This window comes from Leucopleurus acutus (genome assembly GCF_964270905.1).
Source record: "Leucopleurus acutus genome assembly, chromosome: 8".
NCBI classification, from domain to species: domain Eukaryota; kingdom Metazoa; phylum Chordata; class Mammalia; order Artiodactyla; family Delphinidae; genus Leucopleurus; species Leucopleurus acutus.
The window spans coordinates 34359439-34374314 of NC_139151.1; the positions used below are offsets into that span (position 1 = coordinate 34359439).

A 14876-nucleotide genomic window follows, 5' to 3' on the forward strand; every position below is an offset into this window, starting at 1 on the left:
GCATATTAACATTTTACAAATAATTTCTGAAATAACAGAAATAAAATTGTAATTTTGAAATGAGTAGAAGGGAATATGCATTTAAAAACCTTCCATTAATTAAAAAAAAAAAGCCCATGAAAGTGAAATGAGGGCAAATAAATCATAGAAAAAGCAGGGTAACTAGTATAAAATAAGATAGTAGAAATAAATATAAATAGGCTAAATTCATTAGTTAAAAGATAATGATGCATCTCCTAGAGTAAAGAATAAAATAAAAACAAAAATAAACAAATGGGACTGAATTAAACTTAAAAGCTTTTGCACAGCAAAGAAAACCATAAACAAGACAAAAAGACAACCCTCAGAATGGGAGAAAATATTTGCAAATGAAGCAACTGACAAGGGATTAGCCTCCAAAACATAAGGATATCTCATGCAGCTCAATATTAAAAAAAAAAATCAAATAAACAACCCAATCTAAAAAGGGTTGGAAGACCTAAATAGACATTTCTCCAAAGAAGACATACAAATGGCCAAGAAGCACATGAAAAGATGCTCAACATCACTAATTATTAGAGAAATGCAAATAATAACTACAGTGAAGTATCACCTCACACCAGTTAGAATGGCCATCATCAAAAAATCTACAAACAATAAATGCTAGAGAGGGTGTGGAGAAAAGGGAACCCTCCTACACTGTTGATGGGAATGTAAATTGGTAGAGCCACTATGGAGAACAGTATGGAGTTTCCTTAAAAAAATTAAAAATAGAGCTACCATTTGATTTGATTCAGCAATCCACTCCTGGGCATATATCTGGAGAAAACCATAATTCAAAAAGACACATGTACCCCAATGTTCATTGTAGCACTATTTACAATAGCCAGGTCTTGGAAACAACCTAAATGTCCATCAACAGATGAATGGATAAAGAAGATGTAGTACATATACACAGTGGAATATTGCTCAGCCATAAAAAAGAACGAAATTGGGTCATTTGTAGAGATATGGATGGACCTAGAGTCTGACATACAGAGTGAAGTAAGTCAGAAAGAGAAAAACAAGTATCGTATATTAATGCACTTATGTGAAATCTAGAAAAATGGTACAAAGGAACCTATTTGCAGGGCAGGAATTGAGACACAAACGTAGAGAACGGATGTGTGGACATGGTAGGGTAGGGGGGTGGGATGAATTGGGAGATTGGGATTGACATATATACACTACCATGTGTAAAACAGATAGCTAGTGGGAACCTGCTGTATAGCACAAGGAGCTCAGCTCAGTGCCCTGTGGTGGGATGGGAGAAGTGGGGGGAGGGAGGTCCAAGAGGGAGAGGATATATGTATACCTATAGCTGATTCACTTAATTGTACAGCAGAAACTAACATAACATTGTAAAGCAACTATACCCCAATTTAAAAAAAAAAACATAGTAGGCACTCAGTAAGCATTCACTGAATGAAAAACTAAGTACAATATTTGATATAATAAAATAAGCATTTTTTGAAAGGCTGATAATTCCATTGTTTAAAAAAAACCTCTTGTTTGTGTTCATGGTATAAAAGTTTTAGTATAGCTTTATCCAAAATATACATTATATGGTATAAAATATAACAAAGACTGAAATCCTGGTTCCATGATTTATTAAAGATGAGAGCTTAAGGGTTTCACTTAATCTTTCTAAAGGGTAGATTCCTCATCAATACAACAGGGATGATAAATAATTGCTAACTCTCAGATATTTTGCAAAGATTACATGGTATAGTAAATGTGAAAATGTGATTGTTATATTGTAAAATGCTATATTCCTATATATTTTTAACTACAACCTAACACTTTGTACAAGAATTTTAAGTTCCACTTTGATGTAAACTTCTGAGATAATGCTTATGGACAAAATAGGATAAAAAATATTTAAAGTAAGATAGTAATTACTGATTTTTTATTTAAAAGTATCTATGGTGATAACCTCTAAACCTTAAAGTATTTCTGTATTTGGTTACAGGTTTTATGAGGCTTATTTTTACATTTTCACAGAGCTTTTTTTTAATAGTATAACCCTGAATTTCAAAATTTCTAAACTGACAGAGGTGATTTTTTGGCAACCAGAATCATTTTCAGCAGATGTGCTTAACAGTCTAGAAATATATATCTATTTCCTGGTAGATGAATAACTACTTCAGTATCCAATCAAGATGTTTTTATTCACAGATGTTATTGATAGGAATTAATATTGCTCTCTTGGGAAGTAAACAGGGGAATTTAGCAAATGAGTCAATCCTAGCTCTTGCTTTTATTCACAGAAAAAAAAATGTGCATGTATGTCCATTTGAGATAATGAGTAAATGGATTTTGGGGCTATTTCTGAATATTATTTAATCTTCTCTGATGTATAAACTATTTACAATTTCATATAGTTGCTACTAAATCTTAGTAACTGTTATACTTTGTAATAATATTTGAATATGATATTATGTGACCCAAATATCTGTCATAAATGTGAGTTGGTTATGATAAACTAATCACAGGAGGCTAATAGAAACTGTCTAAAGCCTTATAAAACTCTTGTTAGAATCAGCACATTTATTCAGTTATTGAACATGCATTTACTGAATACTTACTAAATGTCAGGTAGTGCACTAAATATTAGAGATATAAATATGAGGTGGAAAGTTTCATACTCTTAAGGAACATATAATCTACTAGAGGCGATAAAAATATTAGGAAACTTTTACTTCCAACACTTTACTTCACTTAATAAAGCTCTGATAAAATAAAATAATAAACTAAATATGATTTGAAAGAAGGAAGTAAAATAAGAGTGGGGAACAAAGCAGAATCAAGCATCAGTTAACCAGGTATGCTGTGATGATCTACATGGCTATTTGGACTTGACAGAAATTTGGGTCTCAGATTCTAGTACATCTCAGGGTATTTACTCATTTCACAGTGCACAGTCACATCCCACCAAAACAAAGGCAGTTGTAGAGGCTGTTGCTAACTGGCGCCAGACCAGGGATGCAATCACAAGGCCTCTCTCACTGAGTAGGCCTGGCTTATTCTTTCTACACTCACCCTGCCTCTTCAGCAAGAATTTTTGACTTGACTTCCCCAAGACATTTTCAAAGTTCTCCTTTTAATTGATTAAGCAAAGCATTAAGATTAATTCACTATTTCACAGTGTGATTGTGATCTCAACTAATAAATCCAATCATTCAGGTTACAGTTTGTTCTTTTGACAAAAATATAAAATGTTCCATTTTATTCTTCCATACTGATGATGTGAATCATGTTTCATTTATCTGTTCTACAATTCACAGCATCATTAGAGAAAAAGATGAATGGTAAGAAAAGTTTTCTTACTATTGAATACATGGCTGATCTATATTTACTTCTTCTTGTTTATGATTTCTTTCTCAAGGTTTCTGAGAGTTATGTATGGGTTAAAATCCTTGGCTAACTTATTTATGAATGTTATGCATATATTTACTCAACAAATAATTTTTGAGCTCCTACTCTGTGCGAGGCACTGTTCTAGGCATGGAGTTCAACTCTGAACAAAAACTACAAAAATTCTGTCCTCATGGAATTTACATTCTAAATCAAGGAGACAGTGAATAACTGAGTAAGTAAAATTGTGCAGTATATGGAAAGTGATGAGCATTATGGAGAGAAAGAAAGTGGAGGAAGAGGAAAGGAATTGTGGAGGTGCAATATCAAAAGAGGAAAATCAGGAAACTGTTTTACCAAGAATGTAAAATTTGAAGGAAGATATGAATGTGAGGGAGACATTCATATGCCAAGCATAAGAGGGATCAGGCACAGGGAATAGCAACTGAAAAGGCTTTGAGGCAGGACCATGTGTAGTTACTTGTGGAGCATCAGGGAGACCACGACTACATGTGAAAAAATAGGAGGGAGAATAGTAGATAAGGTCAGAGAGATTACATGGAGTCAAATGGTAAGGACTCTCTAACCCACTGTAAAGACTTTGGCTTTGACTCTGAATAAAACGGTGTATTAGACAGCTTGGGGTGCCATAACAAAATACCACAGACTGGGTGGCTTAAACAACAGAAATTTGTTTTCTCACGATGCTGGAGGCTAGAAGTCTAAGATCAGGGTGTCAGCATAGTTGGTTTCTGGTGAGAGCTTGCTTCCTGACTTGCACATGGCCATTGTCTCACTATGTTGTCATAATGAGGAGAGAAAGAGTGAGCTCTCTAATATCTCTTCTTATAAGGGCACTAATCCCATTATAAGAATCCCACCCTCAGGGCCTTCTATACACCTAGTTACTTCCCAAAGGACCCATCTCCAAATACCATCACACTGAGAGTTGGGGCTTCATATTAATTTTGGGGTAACTCACTTCAATCTTTAGCAGAAGTTTTTGGAGAGTTTTAGGCAGAGGGGTGACATGATACAAATTAGTTTTAAGGAATCACTCTTAGCTAGTATGTTGAGAATAGATTGAAAAAAGGTAAAGGCAAAATGAGGGAGCTTAGTTAAGAGGCTACTGCAAAAACCCAGGTAAGAAATGATGGTAGTTTATACTAAAGAACTATCAGTGGAGGGTATAAAAAATGGTCAGGTTTTGGATAAAATTTCAAGTAGGGCCAATAAAACTGATGGTTTCTATGTGAGGTGTGAGAGAAAGTGAGAAGTTAAGAATGACTCTAAGGCTGATGAATTGTAAGAAATGAAATTGCCATTAATTGAGGTGGAAAAGACCTCAGATTTGGGGAAGATATAACCAGGAGTTTAGTTTTAGTCATGGTTAAGCTTGAGGTGCCTGTTAGCCATCCAAATGGAAATTTTGAATAGACAGTTGAATATACAACCCAGACTCCTGGTTGGAAACATATGTTTGGGAGATGTCAGTACTTAAAGATCATTGTGAGGTGAAACCTAAGGGAGTGAGGGTATATTAAGGAAAGAAGTTCAAATACAAGCACTTACTTGGGGGACTGCAAGATTAAGAGTTTGAGAAAATGGGGCAAAGTCAGCATAGGGGATTACGAAGTAAGGTAAGGGGAAAGCAAGAGTGTGTGGAATCTTGCAAGAAAGTATTTTATAAAGGAAAGAGTGACCAACATGAAAACTGAAAATAAGCCAAATGCCATCGACTGAGGAATGGATGAACAGAATGGGGCATATCTGCACAATGGAATACTGTTCAGCAATATAAAATAACAAACTACTGATAAATGCCACAATACGGATGAAACGTAAAGAAACATTAAGCCAAATAAAAGAAGCCAAACTCACACACACACACGTGGCTGCACATTGTATGATTCCAGTAAAATGAAATTTTTAGAAAACGTAAAACTATAGAGACAGAAAATAGATCAGTTTTGGGGACATGGACAGACATGCCTTTGTGAAATAATGGAAGTTCTAAGACTGAATTGTGGTGATAGTGACACAACTGTATTAAATATATGAAAACTCATTGACCTGTACACTTAAAATAGGTGAATTCCCTGGGATATAAATTGGATCTCAATAAATCTGTTTAAAAGATAAAGAAAAAGACAGAGAAAGAGGGCAGAGAGACAGAAAGAGACAGAGAGACCGCACTGGAGTTAAATTGGATAGTGCATGTACAGACAGAGCTTTTGAAGAGTTCGCTATGGAGAGGAGCAGGAAAATGAGGTAGTAGCTGAAAGAGGACAGGAGTCAGGAGACGTTTGCTTTGCTTTGTTTTGTCTTTAGATGAAGTAGGGGACAGTATGGTTGCACCCTGTTGGGAATGATGCAGAAGAAAGTAAACAATCTCTGGTAAAAATGTAGAAGAGAGGAAAGAGAATTACTGAAGCGATTCTTTAAGTAGATAAAAAAGGATGAACTACAGTGCACAAGTTGAGGGACTGGCCTTAGAAGCACAGCAATGCATCTATACTAAAAAAGAGAAGTTAGAGTGTGAATACACAGGTTAATGAGTGTGTGACTTGGTGATGAAGGCTTGTGGAAGTTATCTTCTAATCGCTTTCCTTTTACAATGAAATGGTTATCAGATGAAAATGAGGATGGGAGAAGAATTGAATGATGGGAGACATTGAAAGTTTGACAAAATTACAGTGAAAGGACTAGGTTTGTTTTTTTTTCCCCCTTAATTCCTGGTCATCATAAGCGCACTTGAAATTCATAGTTTGTATTTTAAATTTAGACTAGTCTGCATAACTCTCTATTTTTTCTACAGTCATATTAAGCTGAGTAGTTTCAGGCATGCAATAGGCTGAAAAATGGATTTACATTGGGATCAGGGCTTTGCTGACTGTCGAGTCAGTGTGATGAAGCAAAGAGAGATGAAGAAAGCAAGCCTGTATGCAAGAAAATGATAATGATTGAAGGAGAAAAGTAAGGATCAAAGGAGGGGAAGAAGGGTGAAAAGGAGGTAGGATCAATGATTTGTAGATTTCAATGAGGTTAAAGGATTCCTGGAATCAGGGTACTATAAGCAGTGTGCAGAAGATAGTTCATGCTACTCAGAGAATAGATGCTTGCAAATGAGATAATTATGAGATTGTAGCTGTTGGTAATAACGGATAAGTGGCTGAGATTGGTTGTAAAACAAGACCATGGGAATGAAGAAAAGAAGGTAAAATCTTCAAGAAATGAAGAAGAATGACAGCAACAAGAAAGTGTAGAGTTTGATGACTTGAAATTTTAAAAATTGAGGGGTCTTTTTTTGTAAGGAGGAAGAAAGGAGAATGGGCAATGAGGAGAAGGGAGGATATATGTTCCAATCTCACACTGAATGGCACATACAATTTGGTAGAATAAACAGTCATAACTTTAAAGAGCTGCAGTGGAAACCATGTCTTCAGGGATTTCAATTGGAGCCAGAATGTAAATGCCATGTTCAACAAAAAAGCTAAAGATATGCTATAGGATTTGGCTGATCAGAGGATAATTACCCATCTGGTAAGTGTTAAACATTGGTCTAGATGCTGAGCTACTCCTGTTATTCTGTGTCATGCATGTGTCCCCCAAAACTTTGCTGTGCTAACACTGATGTTTGAGTAGGTCATTCGGCATAACACTTCAACATGAGTACCTGGTAGAATATAACCTCTCCTACAATTTTAAATTATATAATCAGTCTAATATTTCTTATGACGTATACAATAGCAATCAGCTGGCTTTGCTCTTGCCGACTTTATTCTTGTTGATCTCAATCAGATATCGCATTTTTATTTATTTAATCAATTATTAATACATATTCTTATCTTATGCTTATCATGTATGCAATTCACTATACTATTTTTTCCCATTAGAAAGCTTCTGTATATAGTTTTCTCTGCCAATTGGATAATTTGTCTATGTGTAATCTTGCAGCTTTGTTTCTTATATTATCCTCTCTCATTTCATTTTTTAACACATGTTCCAACAGCCTTGCAATATAGATTGTACCTCAGAAAAATCTTACTTTTTCTCCACAGGGGTCACTGCATATTGTTAACCCCTGTAAGCCTGGTGATGAACAGCTTCATCCTCTGTAGAGCCTGTTGCTTTCTCATCCTCCTTCTTCTCCTCCTCCTTTCTCTCCTCCCCCTCCTCCATCTTCCCCTCTTTTTTTTTTTTTTTACCTCTAACACTTATTTATCTAATACTTCTCTTCAAACAAATCTAATGACCCAACATTAGACATAACATGTATTAATTCTATAGGAGTCTCCTAAACCTACTAAAATCCTTTTTAAAAAGGTGAAACAGGGCTTCCCTGGTGGCGCAGTGGTTGAGAGTCCGTCTGCCGATGTAGGGGACACGGGTTTGTGCCCCGGTCCGGGAAGATCGCACATGCTGCGGAGCGGCTGGGCCCGTGAACCATGGCCGCTGAGCCTGCGCGTCCGGAGCCTGTGCTCCGCAACGGGAGAGGCCACAACAGTGAGAGGCCCGCGTACCGCAAAAAAAAAAAAAAAAAGGTAAAACATATAGGTAAGACTAGATATGTTTTCTGTAAAGTTCACAAACTGCTCACAAAAGGATTGGAGTGACTGAATTGACATATAAGAATTAGGTTGGTACAACTCAGAAATTATTCCTCATAGTGATTCCTCTGAGTTTCAAAGCAGAATGTTTTCAAAAATATTTTCCTGTAGAAACATAGTTTACTTTTCTTTCAATTAAAAAGAAAGTTAGGAGGGTAAGATAAAGATGAGAAATTTTAAGAAAACTGATTGAGGTCTAATCATAATTTATGATAAGGATTATCTATGGTAGAACAAAACTGAGCCCAAACACTACTCTAATAATACAACCTAGAAACAAATATGGCTTGCTTTCACGCTAAACAAAGAAGAAAAATTGGTTGAGTTACCAGGATCCTGAATTCTGTTTACAGTTGTTAACTCTAAAATCTTCATAATTTCTCAGGTAGAAATAGATGTTTGATTCTCTCTCTCTCTCTCTAATTGATGCTGTCCTTTCTTAAATTGTATTATAGGAAAACTATACTGAAGTACAAAGAGGCACTCATCTCAAATTATAGGACTCAAACATAATGGGTATATTTTTCTGTGAGTTAGCAAAAGGTAAGATAATTAACCTGAGCACTGTTTACTATTCTGTTACTCCAAACCCCAAGAAGTACTTACCTATTACCATGACTTTTACAAACAAAAACTCAAGTAGCAAGAAAAGAACAAGTAAATTATAGTTTTGTATGAACAAAAAAATTTCTTAGCAGTTTTTGTTCCAGTGTGAAAAACGACGCCATAAACAACCCAGTTTCCAGCTTATCTTCTGAAACAAGATGCACAGTGGTATTTAGTTAACTCGACTCTGACATTCCAAATAATTTTGAATAGTTTTTACTCTCTCAGCTTATCACTTTCCTTGTACTCCAAGCAGTATATTCCTCACTGGTGGCAGGCAGAGACATAACCAGGACAGCCAACACTTAGAAAGACAATGAAACAATCTTATCACAGGAGCTAAGTCTCCAGCCCAATGGCATTTAGACTCTATGGTCTTTAATTACTCATCTGGTACTCTGATACATGTCACGAAAACCATGCACATTTCACCTGAATGTTCCCCAGTCAATACCCTGTCTAAAAGAATGAGCATATAGTAAAAGAGAGCAGCAGCAATATAGAATGGGATCCGACTGTACCTGGTGAATGAGGCGGAGGAGAGCACATCAGAACAACCCCCTGGCCTTCCCTCACAGAGACTGCACTTCTTGTCCGGCCACTAAAATTTCCCAGATCTGTCAACATAACACAGCATTTAGATGCAAGGCAAAAAGGAGCTTAAAGAATTACTATTTTGTAACTTGTACATACTTTTCTAGCATTATTCAGTGAAGGTTTCTTTTTGTTTGTCAAGCAGTGATAGGAAGGCTTTGACAATAAATCTCTACCATCCAATTTTAAATACCACAATTTTCAGATTATACGTACACTCCTAATTTCTATGTATAGTGCATACAAGTTGCCAGTGTAGGAATAAATTAAACAATACCTTTATAACTCATTAAGTAGTTATTTTACATCTTTATAATACTTTCTGCATATTAATTTTTCTACCACCAATTGAACCCATTGATACACAGTAAGAACAGAAATAGAAGTGGTTGGAGTGCCTGGCGTCCAACCTGCTGCTTCATTATCTGTCGTGCTAGGAACGGTGTATAAAGCCAAGCATGAATTTGCCAAATTAGAAAGACTTGTGCACTCAAGCAAAACATAATGAAGATATAAGGTGTTCTTTTCTATAAATGTGAGTTTAAAAAATCATGTTACTTTTATTTTATGGAAGCCTGGAATAGTGTGTACAAATTAATTATACTCATCCATTTTGATTATTCTAGAAGTATTATAGTTATCAAAACACTCACTTGTATGTATGAAGGATTGGGGTTCAATTGTCTTCCCTTAAATTATGTTGCATTTGCACAATTTAAAATATTTTCCTAAAAATAAAGTAGCCTTAAAAAAAGAATGATAGGCATTACTTATATTTCTTTTATCATTTATTAATCTATTCATAACTCAATACATATGTACCTTTCCTTTTTTATTGGGCTAGGCTGATCAAAGAAATGATTTTTAGTTTCTTGGAAATGGTAGGAGTTCAATATTTTTATAAATAAACAGTGTCCCAGAATTCCCAGTTTGTAAAACCATATTCTCCTGGTGAGAAATGCTTCTTGAAAATGTTCTGCCTTTCCTGTCATTATTTACCAATCATAAAAGAGATTTTTTTCAAACTTTTCATCATTTCATGCTAAAATAGTATATTTCATAGTAATACAATGTAGATCTTAAAATTTAATGTCTGTTAAACTGACGAATGATGAAAGTAAGCAGTTAAGAAAATATACTGAATGGATATGAAAGAGATAAATCATTAACTTTAATATTATAAGAGGGATCGTATAACTTATTTTTTTTGAGATATGGGTTACAATTTACTTATTTGCTGAATTTACAATCAAACCTTTTAAAATACATTCAAAATCATTAAGGACTAATAAACTGTAAGGGCATAATGAATAAAAAGAGAGGAACTCATTATTGAAGAAAGTGTTTAGGAATTTACACACAATTCTGCATTTCACTGTAGTTAAGTGTCTAATAGTTAATATAAATAATAGATAAAGTGGCAATACAAAAGAGAAAGAATAATTCTACTTTTACTTTTTTTGGTGGCTTGAAAAACATACACACTAACTTCTAATAAAAGTCAAGTTCATTTGTTTTCAAATTTATATGATTCATGGCTTTAAACTAATGTGCATTGACCTTTAGAGATAGAGGCTGCCTTTTTTTCCAACAAATGACCTCAGTCTGATAACAAAGCATGACAAGGTTTCCCATTTGACTTCCTTTGACTACTCTTAGAAACACAGCACAGTGAGGCAGTGGTTGCAGTGGGGCTGTTATATCTCTTTAGAGATTATATGGTTTTATTATCCTGTTTTCATCTTCATTGAATTTATAAATTCTGAAAAGCGATTTGGATCTCAATTTATTTTAACTGAGTTTCTTAAATGTTTTCTGAAAAGTATATATGTAGCTTCCAATACATTTACTACAAGTTTATATTGTGCTTATTATATTTCAAATCAACCTATGGTAGTTAAAAAATATTTTAATAGCAAACAGTTCTAAATGAAGGCCTATTTCTGATAAATTGAAGTACAGGCGTGGCCTAGAAATTAGACACAAAAAAAGAAAAGAAGATTATACAATAATTATGACCTGAATTGTGTTTTGAGATCACAATGACCCAAAAGATAACACTCAGCTCTAATTGCTTTATTTTGTGTCATCAGTTAATACAGGTACAATTAACATTTTCTCATGGAATTTTCTCTGTGTCATTATTTCCTAGGAGCTATAGCACCAGCAGTACACAGGTAAATGGATTTTTTTCAACTGTGAATAGATTTTTTTTTTCATAAAGACATATAGAGAAATACTAAAAAGAAGCCTGCACTTTGAAGGAGAGTGTGTTTTCCTCATTTAAATCCTTCCTCTTAGGAAAAAGAAAAAGGGTAAAACACTATTATTTATAATGTAAAAGTGGTCCTCGTGTCAGGCAAGTTTCTGGTTGATCTGAGACCAGACTGATGTGAAAAAATTCTTGGTTGGAGTGGGGATGGCAACTAGAGAGAATAGTCTGAGTAAAAATACAGTCAGTTATTTTGATCTCAGTGTGAACAGAAAGCAGTTGGTTTCTTTGGAGGTACTCATCATAGAACTTAGTTTGAGTGCTTATCACATTATTTTAGTAAGCATTCTATTATATCTAGGAGAGAAATGAAAATAAAAAGAACAAGAGATTTTATGGATGTGACTGATTATTTTTTGTCACCTACAGAAGGGAAAAAATACCTGTTCCTATGTTCTATTTTTGATCTTTAAGGGAAAAAAAATGAGTAAAAATCTTAATACAAGGACTCTAAAATTCAGTTTCAAAGTATAAACTGAAGTAAACTTCTTTCTGGACTTAGTATAAAACACATGGACAAACGGACAAGTAATAATCTGGAGGAGAAAGTTTATGATCAAGAATCACAGGGCCTCAGGCCTTGTCTTTTCTCTGACCCTTTTTCCAAGTTCAGAAACTCATGCAGAGTTTGAGAGTGGAGCTTTAACTAGAACTGTGGCTTACAGAATGATTACACCTATTCATCCTAGGTAAACCATACAAAGAAAAAGAGGTATACAATTAATGATGTGACTGAGAGACTCACATGACAGAATATAGAGTTGGAATGTGTGATTGGAAGCATATTGACCATACATAAGACAAATCATTTCCTTTATTCATTTAACAAATACTTTTCTCAATGCAAACTATACACCAAATACTATGTTAGGTACTGATGATACAGAAAAGCTGTAAAGGAAGGATGTATATAAATGAACTAATCATACTTACTTGGGCCAACTGTCCATAGACCCAGCTCAGATGAGTCTATGCCACCAAATAGATGCATGAGCCCAAACCATCACTGCTTCAGCTTGTCACAGCCATACTTATGGGTAACTAGTACATACCATGTGCATGTACCATATAGCACTTCATGCCATTCCCCTAAATGTATGTTGCAAACATATGCACACCAACACATACACATACATACACTGCACATACACTTTGGGTTCCTTCCTCCCTTCTTTCCTTCCTCAAACCTTCTTGCCTACCTGCCTGCTTTTCTGATTTCCATCTTTTCTTTTCTTTCCTTCATTATTCCACAAAGCGTTTGGGGTAGCTTAGATATATATGTATATAATACAAAATATAAAATTGGTAGTTGACAAATTCCAGGTGAAGGCAAAATAGGTATGGCAAAAATCCTGTAGCATAACATGAGGACTTAAGAAAATATGTCATAGACTTCTTTTGTAAATTATTGGAAGTTGGCCATAAAATTTGACTCATAAACTTAAGAGGGTCAAAACAAACATGGATATGTCCCCAGTCTTACAATTCATGATTATTTTAAGATGATAACTTTCTAGTAACTCAGGAGAAGTACAGTGTCGCTGGATATTAAGGTTCAAGAGGGATTTCTTCTGCAAGACTTCATAAAGATCACAGTGGGTGGTATAGTAGGCTGAGCAAGTTTTCAAGTCAATTAGAAAGGTTCTTCACCCACTGAAACACTATAAGTAGGTGTAGTGTGAGCTATACACACACACACACACACACACGTAAAAATATTTCAGAAATTATTCCCTAGAATGGTGAATTATTTTAAAGTGTTGGAGAGTGACAGGGGTTTTGGATACTAATTTTACGATTATGTATGCTAAATATAAGAGATTGGTTAATTATTGGGGAGAAGTGAGGGAAAATGGTCAAGGCAAGAAGATAAATCTTATATAATTAGGAATGAAGTGCTGAGGTTCACCTTTCTTCTGGTTTTTAATTTCCTAGTCTTAGATCTGTTCCAAATAAATGGCAATCCTTGGCTTATGGGAGTCATGCATTTGGAAGAAGGAATGGAAATGGGGTGATCATTTTGAATTGCACTCAGTTATACATTCATCCTATAGGTGGGGCCGTAAGTTTTAGACTGTCAATGCTCCAGGCATGCTCAATTGATTCTCTAATGTTAAAAGTGCTATTACTATAGAGATAATTCATTATGAATTCAAAAATTCTTAAAGTTGAGTTTGAATTTTTACAAAAAGTGAAACCATTGAAAAAGGCAAAACACTTTAGACCAGGTGTCAGACACAAGCTTTATTAAATATTACTAACTTTGTGGTATCAGATTCATATGTAAGATTGTTAAGATTGAGGAACTAAGATGAGTGATATATCTGAGGGGACTCATGGATTTAACTTCTACGATTTCTACAAAAATGACTGATAGATTGCATATTGAAGTCTTTCGTCAATTTTGTTCTTGTTCCTGTTATTATCATCAAGATAATTCAGATTATTGTCAGATTTTTTGTGTATCCAATGTAAATATCCTGTAATAAAAATTGGTCAGACCTCATTCAGAAACTATCTTTGACATTGTAAAATGTTAAAAATATAAGGGCAAATAAAAGAATGGATGGATAATAATTACACTAGCTACTAGCATACTACTATATGCCAAGTTTCCTGGAAATGAAATAGTAATTTCTCTGTTTTAAAGATTACTAAATGTATGTGAAAAGCAAATAAACACTTGACTTTGGTCATACAGTTAATAAGTAGTGAGTTGGCAAATCAAACTCAATGTGGTTGTTTTTAAAAAATGTATTAGGAAAAAAGCAATTCAATATTTGGAAGTTAAAACCAACCAATAGTTGTTTTTAGGAATTTAAAAATAATCTTCATAAGCACCTATTATTAAAAATCATTTTCTGACAGATATAGAGATGAGAAAATTAGTGAAAAATTGATAAAATAATTCATACATTTATTTTGAGAGAGAATTAAATTAGCATTTTAATACATAGCTATTTGTTTGCATGAAAAGTCTTTCATAAGATACTCTACAACAAGCAAGATTCTTAATAATAGTTTAAAATTAAACTAAAATAAAAATTAAAATTTAAAATAAAAATTTGATTACTGAATGGTACCTTGACTGACCAAAAGCCATAGAAACATGAAGCTTTGTGGGTTTTTATTGGCAAGTGTGAGTTCATGAGCTTGTGATCAATTTGTAAGCAGATTGGGCAGGGCTTATTATCCCCAGTTATTGATGAGGACACTGTCATTCACTAAGGTTAAGTAATAAGAATAAAAACTCACAGCCAGTAAGGATTCGGGCATCCAAGATGACAAATTCATTTTGGGAACTAGCATGTTTTTAATCTAGAGTTGTTCTAATACTCTTAATTTAGAATATGTTGATCAATGTAATTTTTAAAAACATTTTCCTATTATATCACATGAAGTAATTCTTTAATATATTT

At 34.3% G+C, this 14876-nt stretch overlaps 1 protein-coding gene across 3 annotated transcripts in view; it reads right to left on the reverse strand.

Annotated features, from left to right (window-relative positions):
• The window catches only part of CNTN5 (contactin 5), a gene marked incomplete at both ends in the record, with an annotated part of 797505 nt that overhangs the window by 409288 nt on the left and 373341 nt on the right, over positions 1–14876 (reverse strand). For 2 of the 3 annotated variants that reach the window (XM_082845317.1, XM_082845316.1), the window contains one exon: positions 9113–9208. The exons of the other annotated variant lie outside the window; for it this stretch is intronic. In XM_082845317.1, coding sequence (XP_082701443.1) covers positions 9113–9208 — 96 coding nt within the window. The remainder of the gene's footprint in view (positions 1–9112; positions 9209–14876) is intronic. 3 annotated transcript variants of the gene reach the window in all.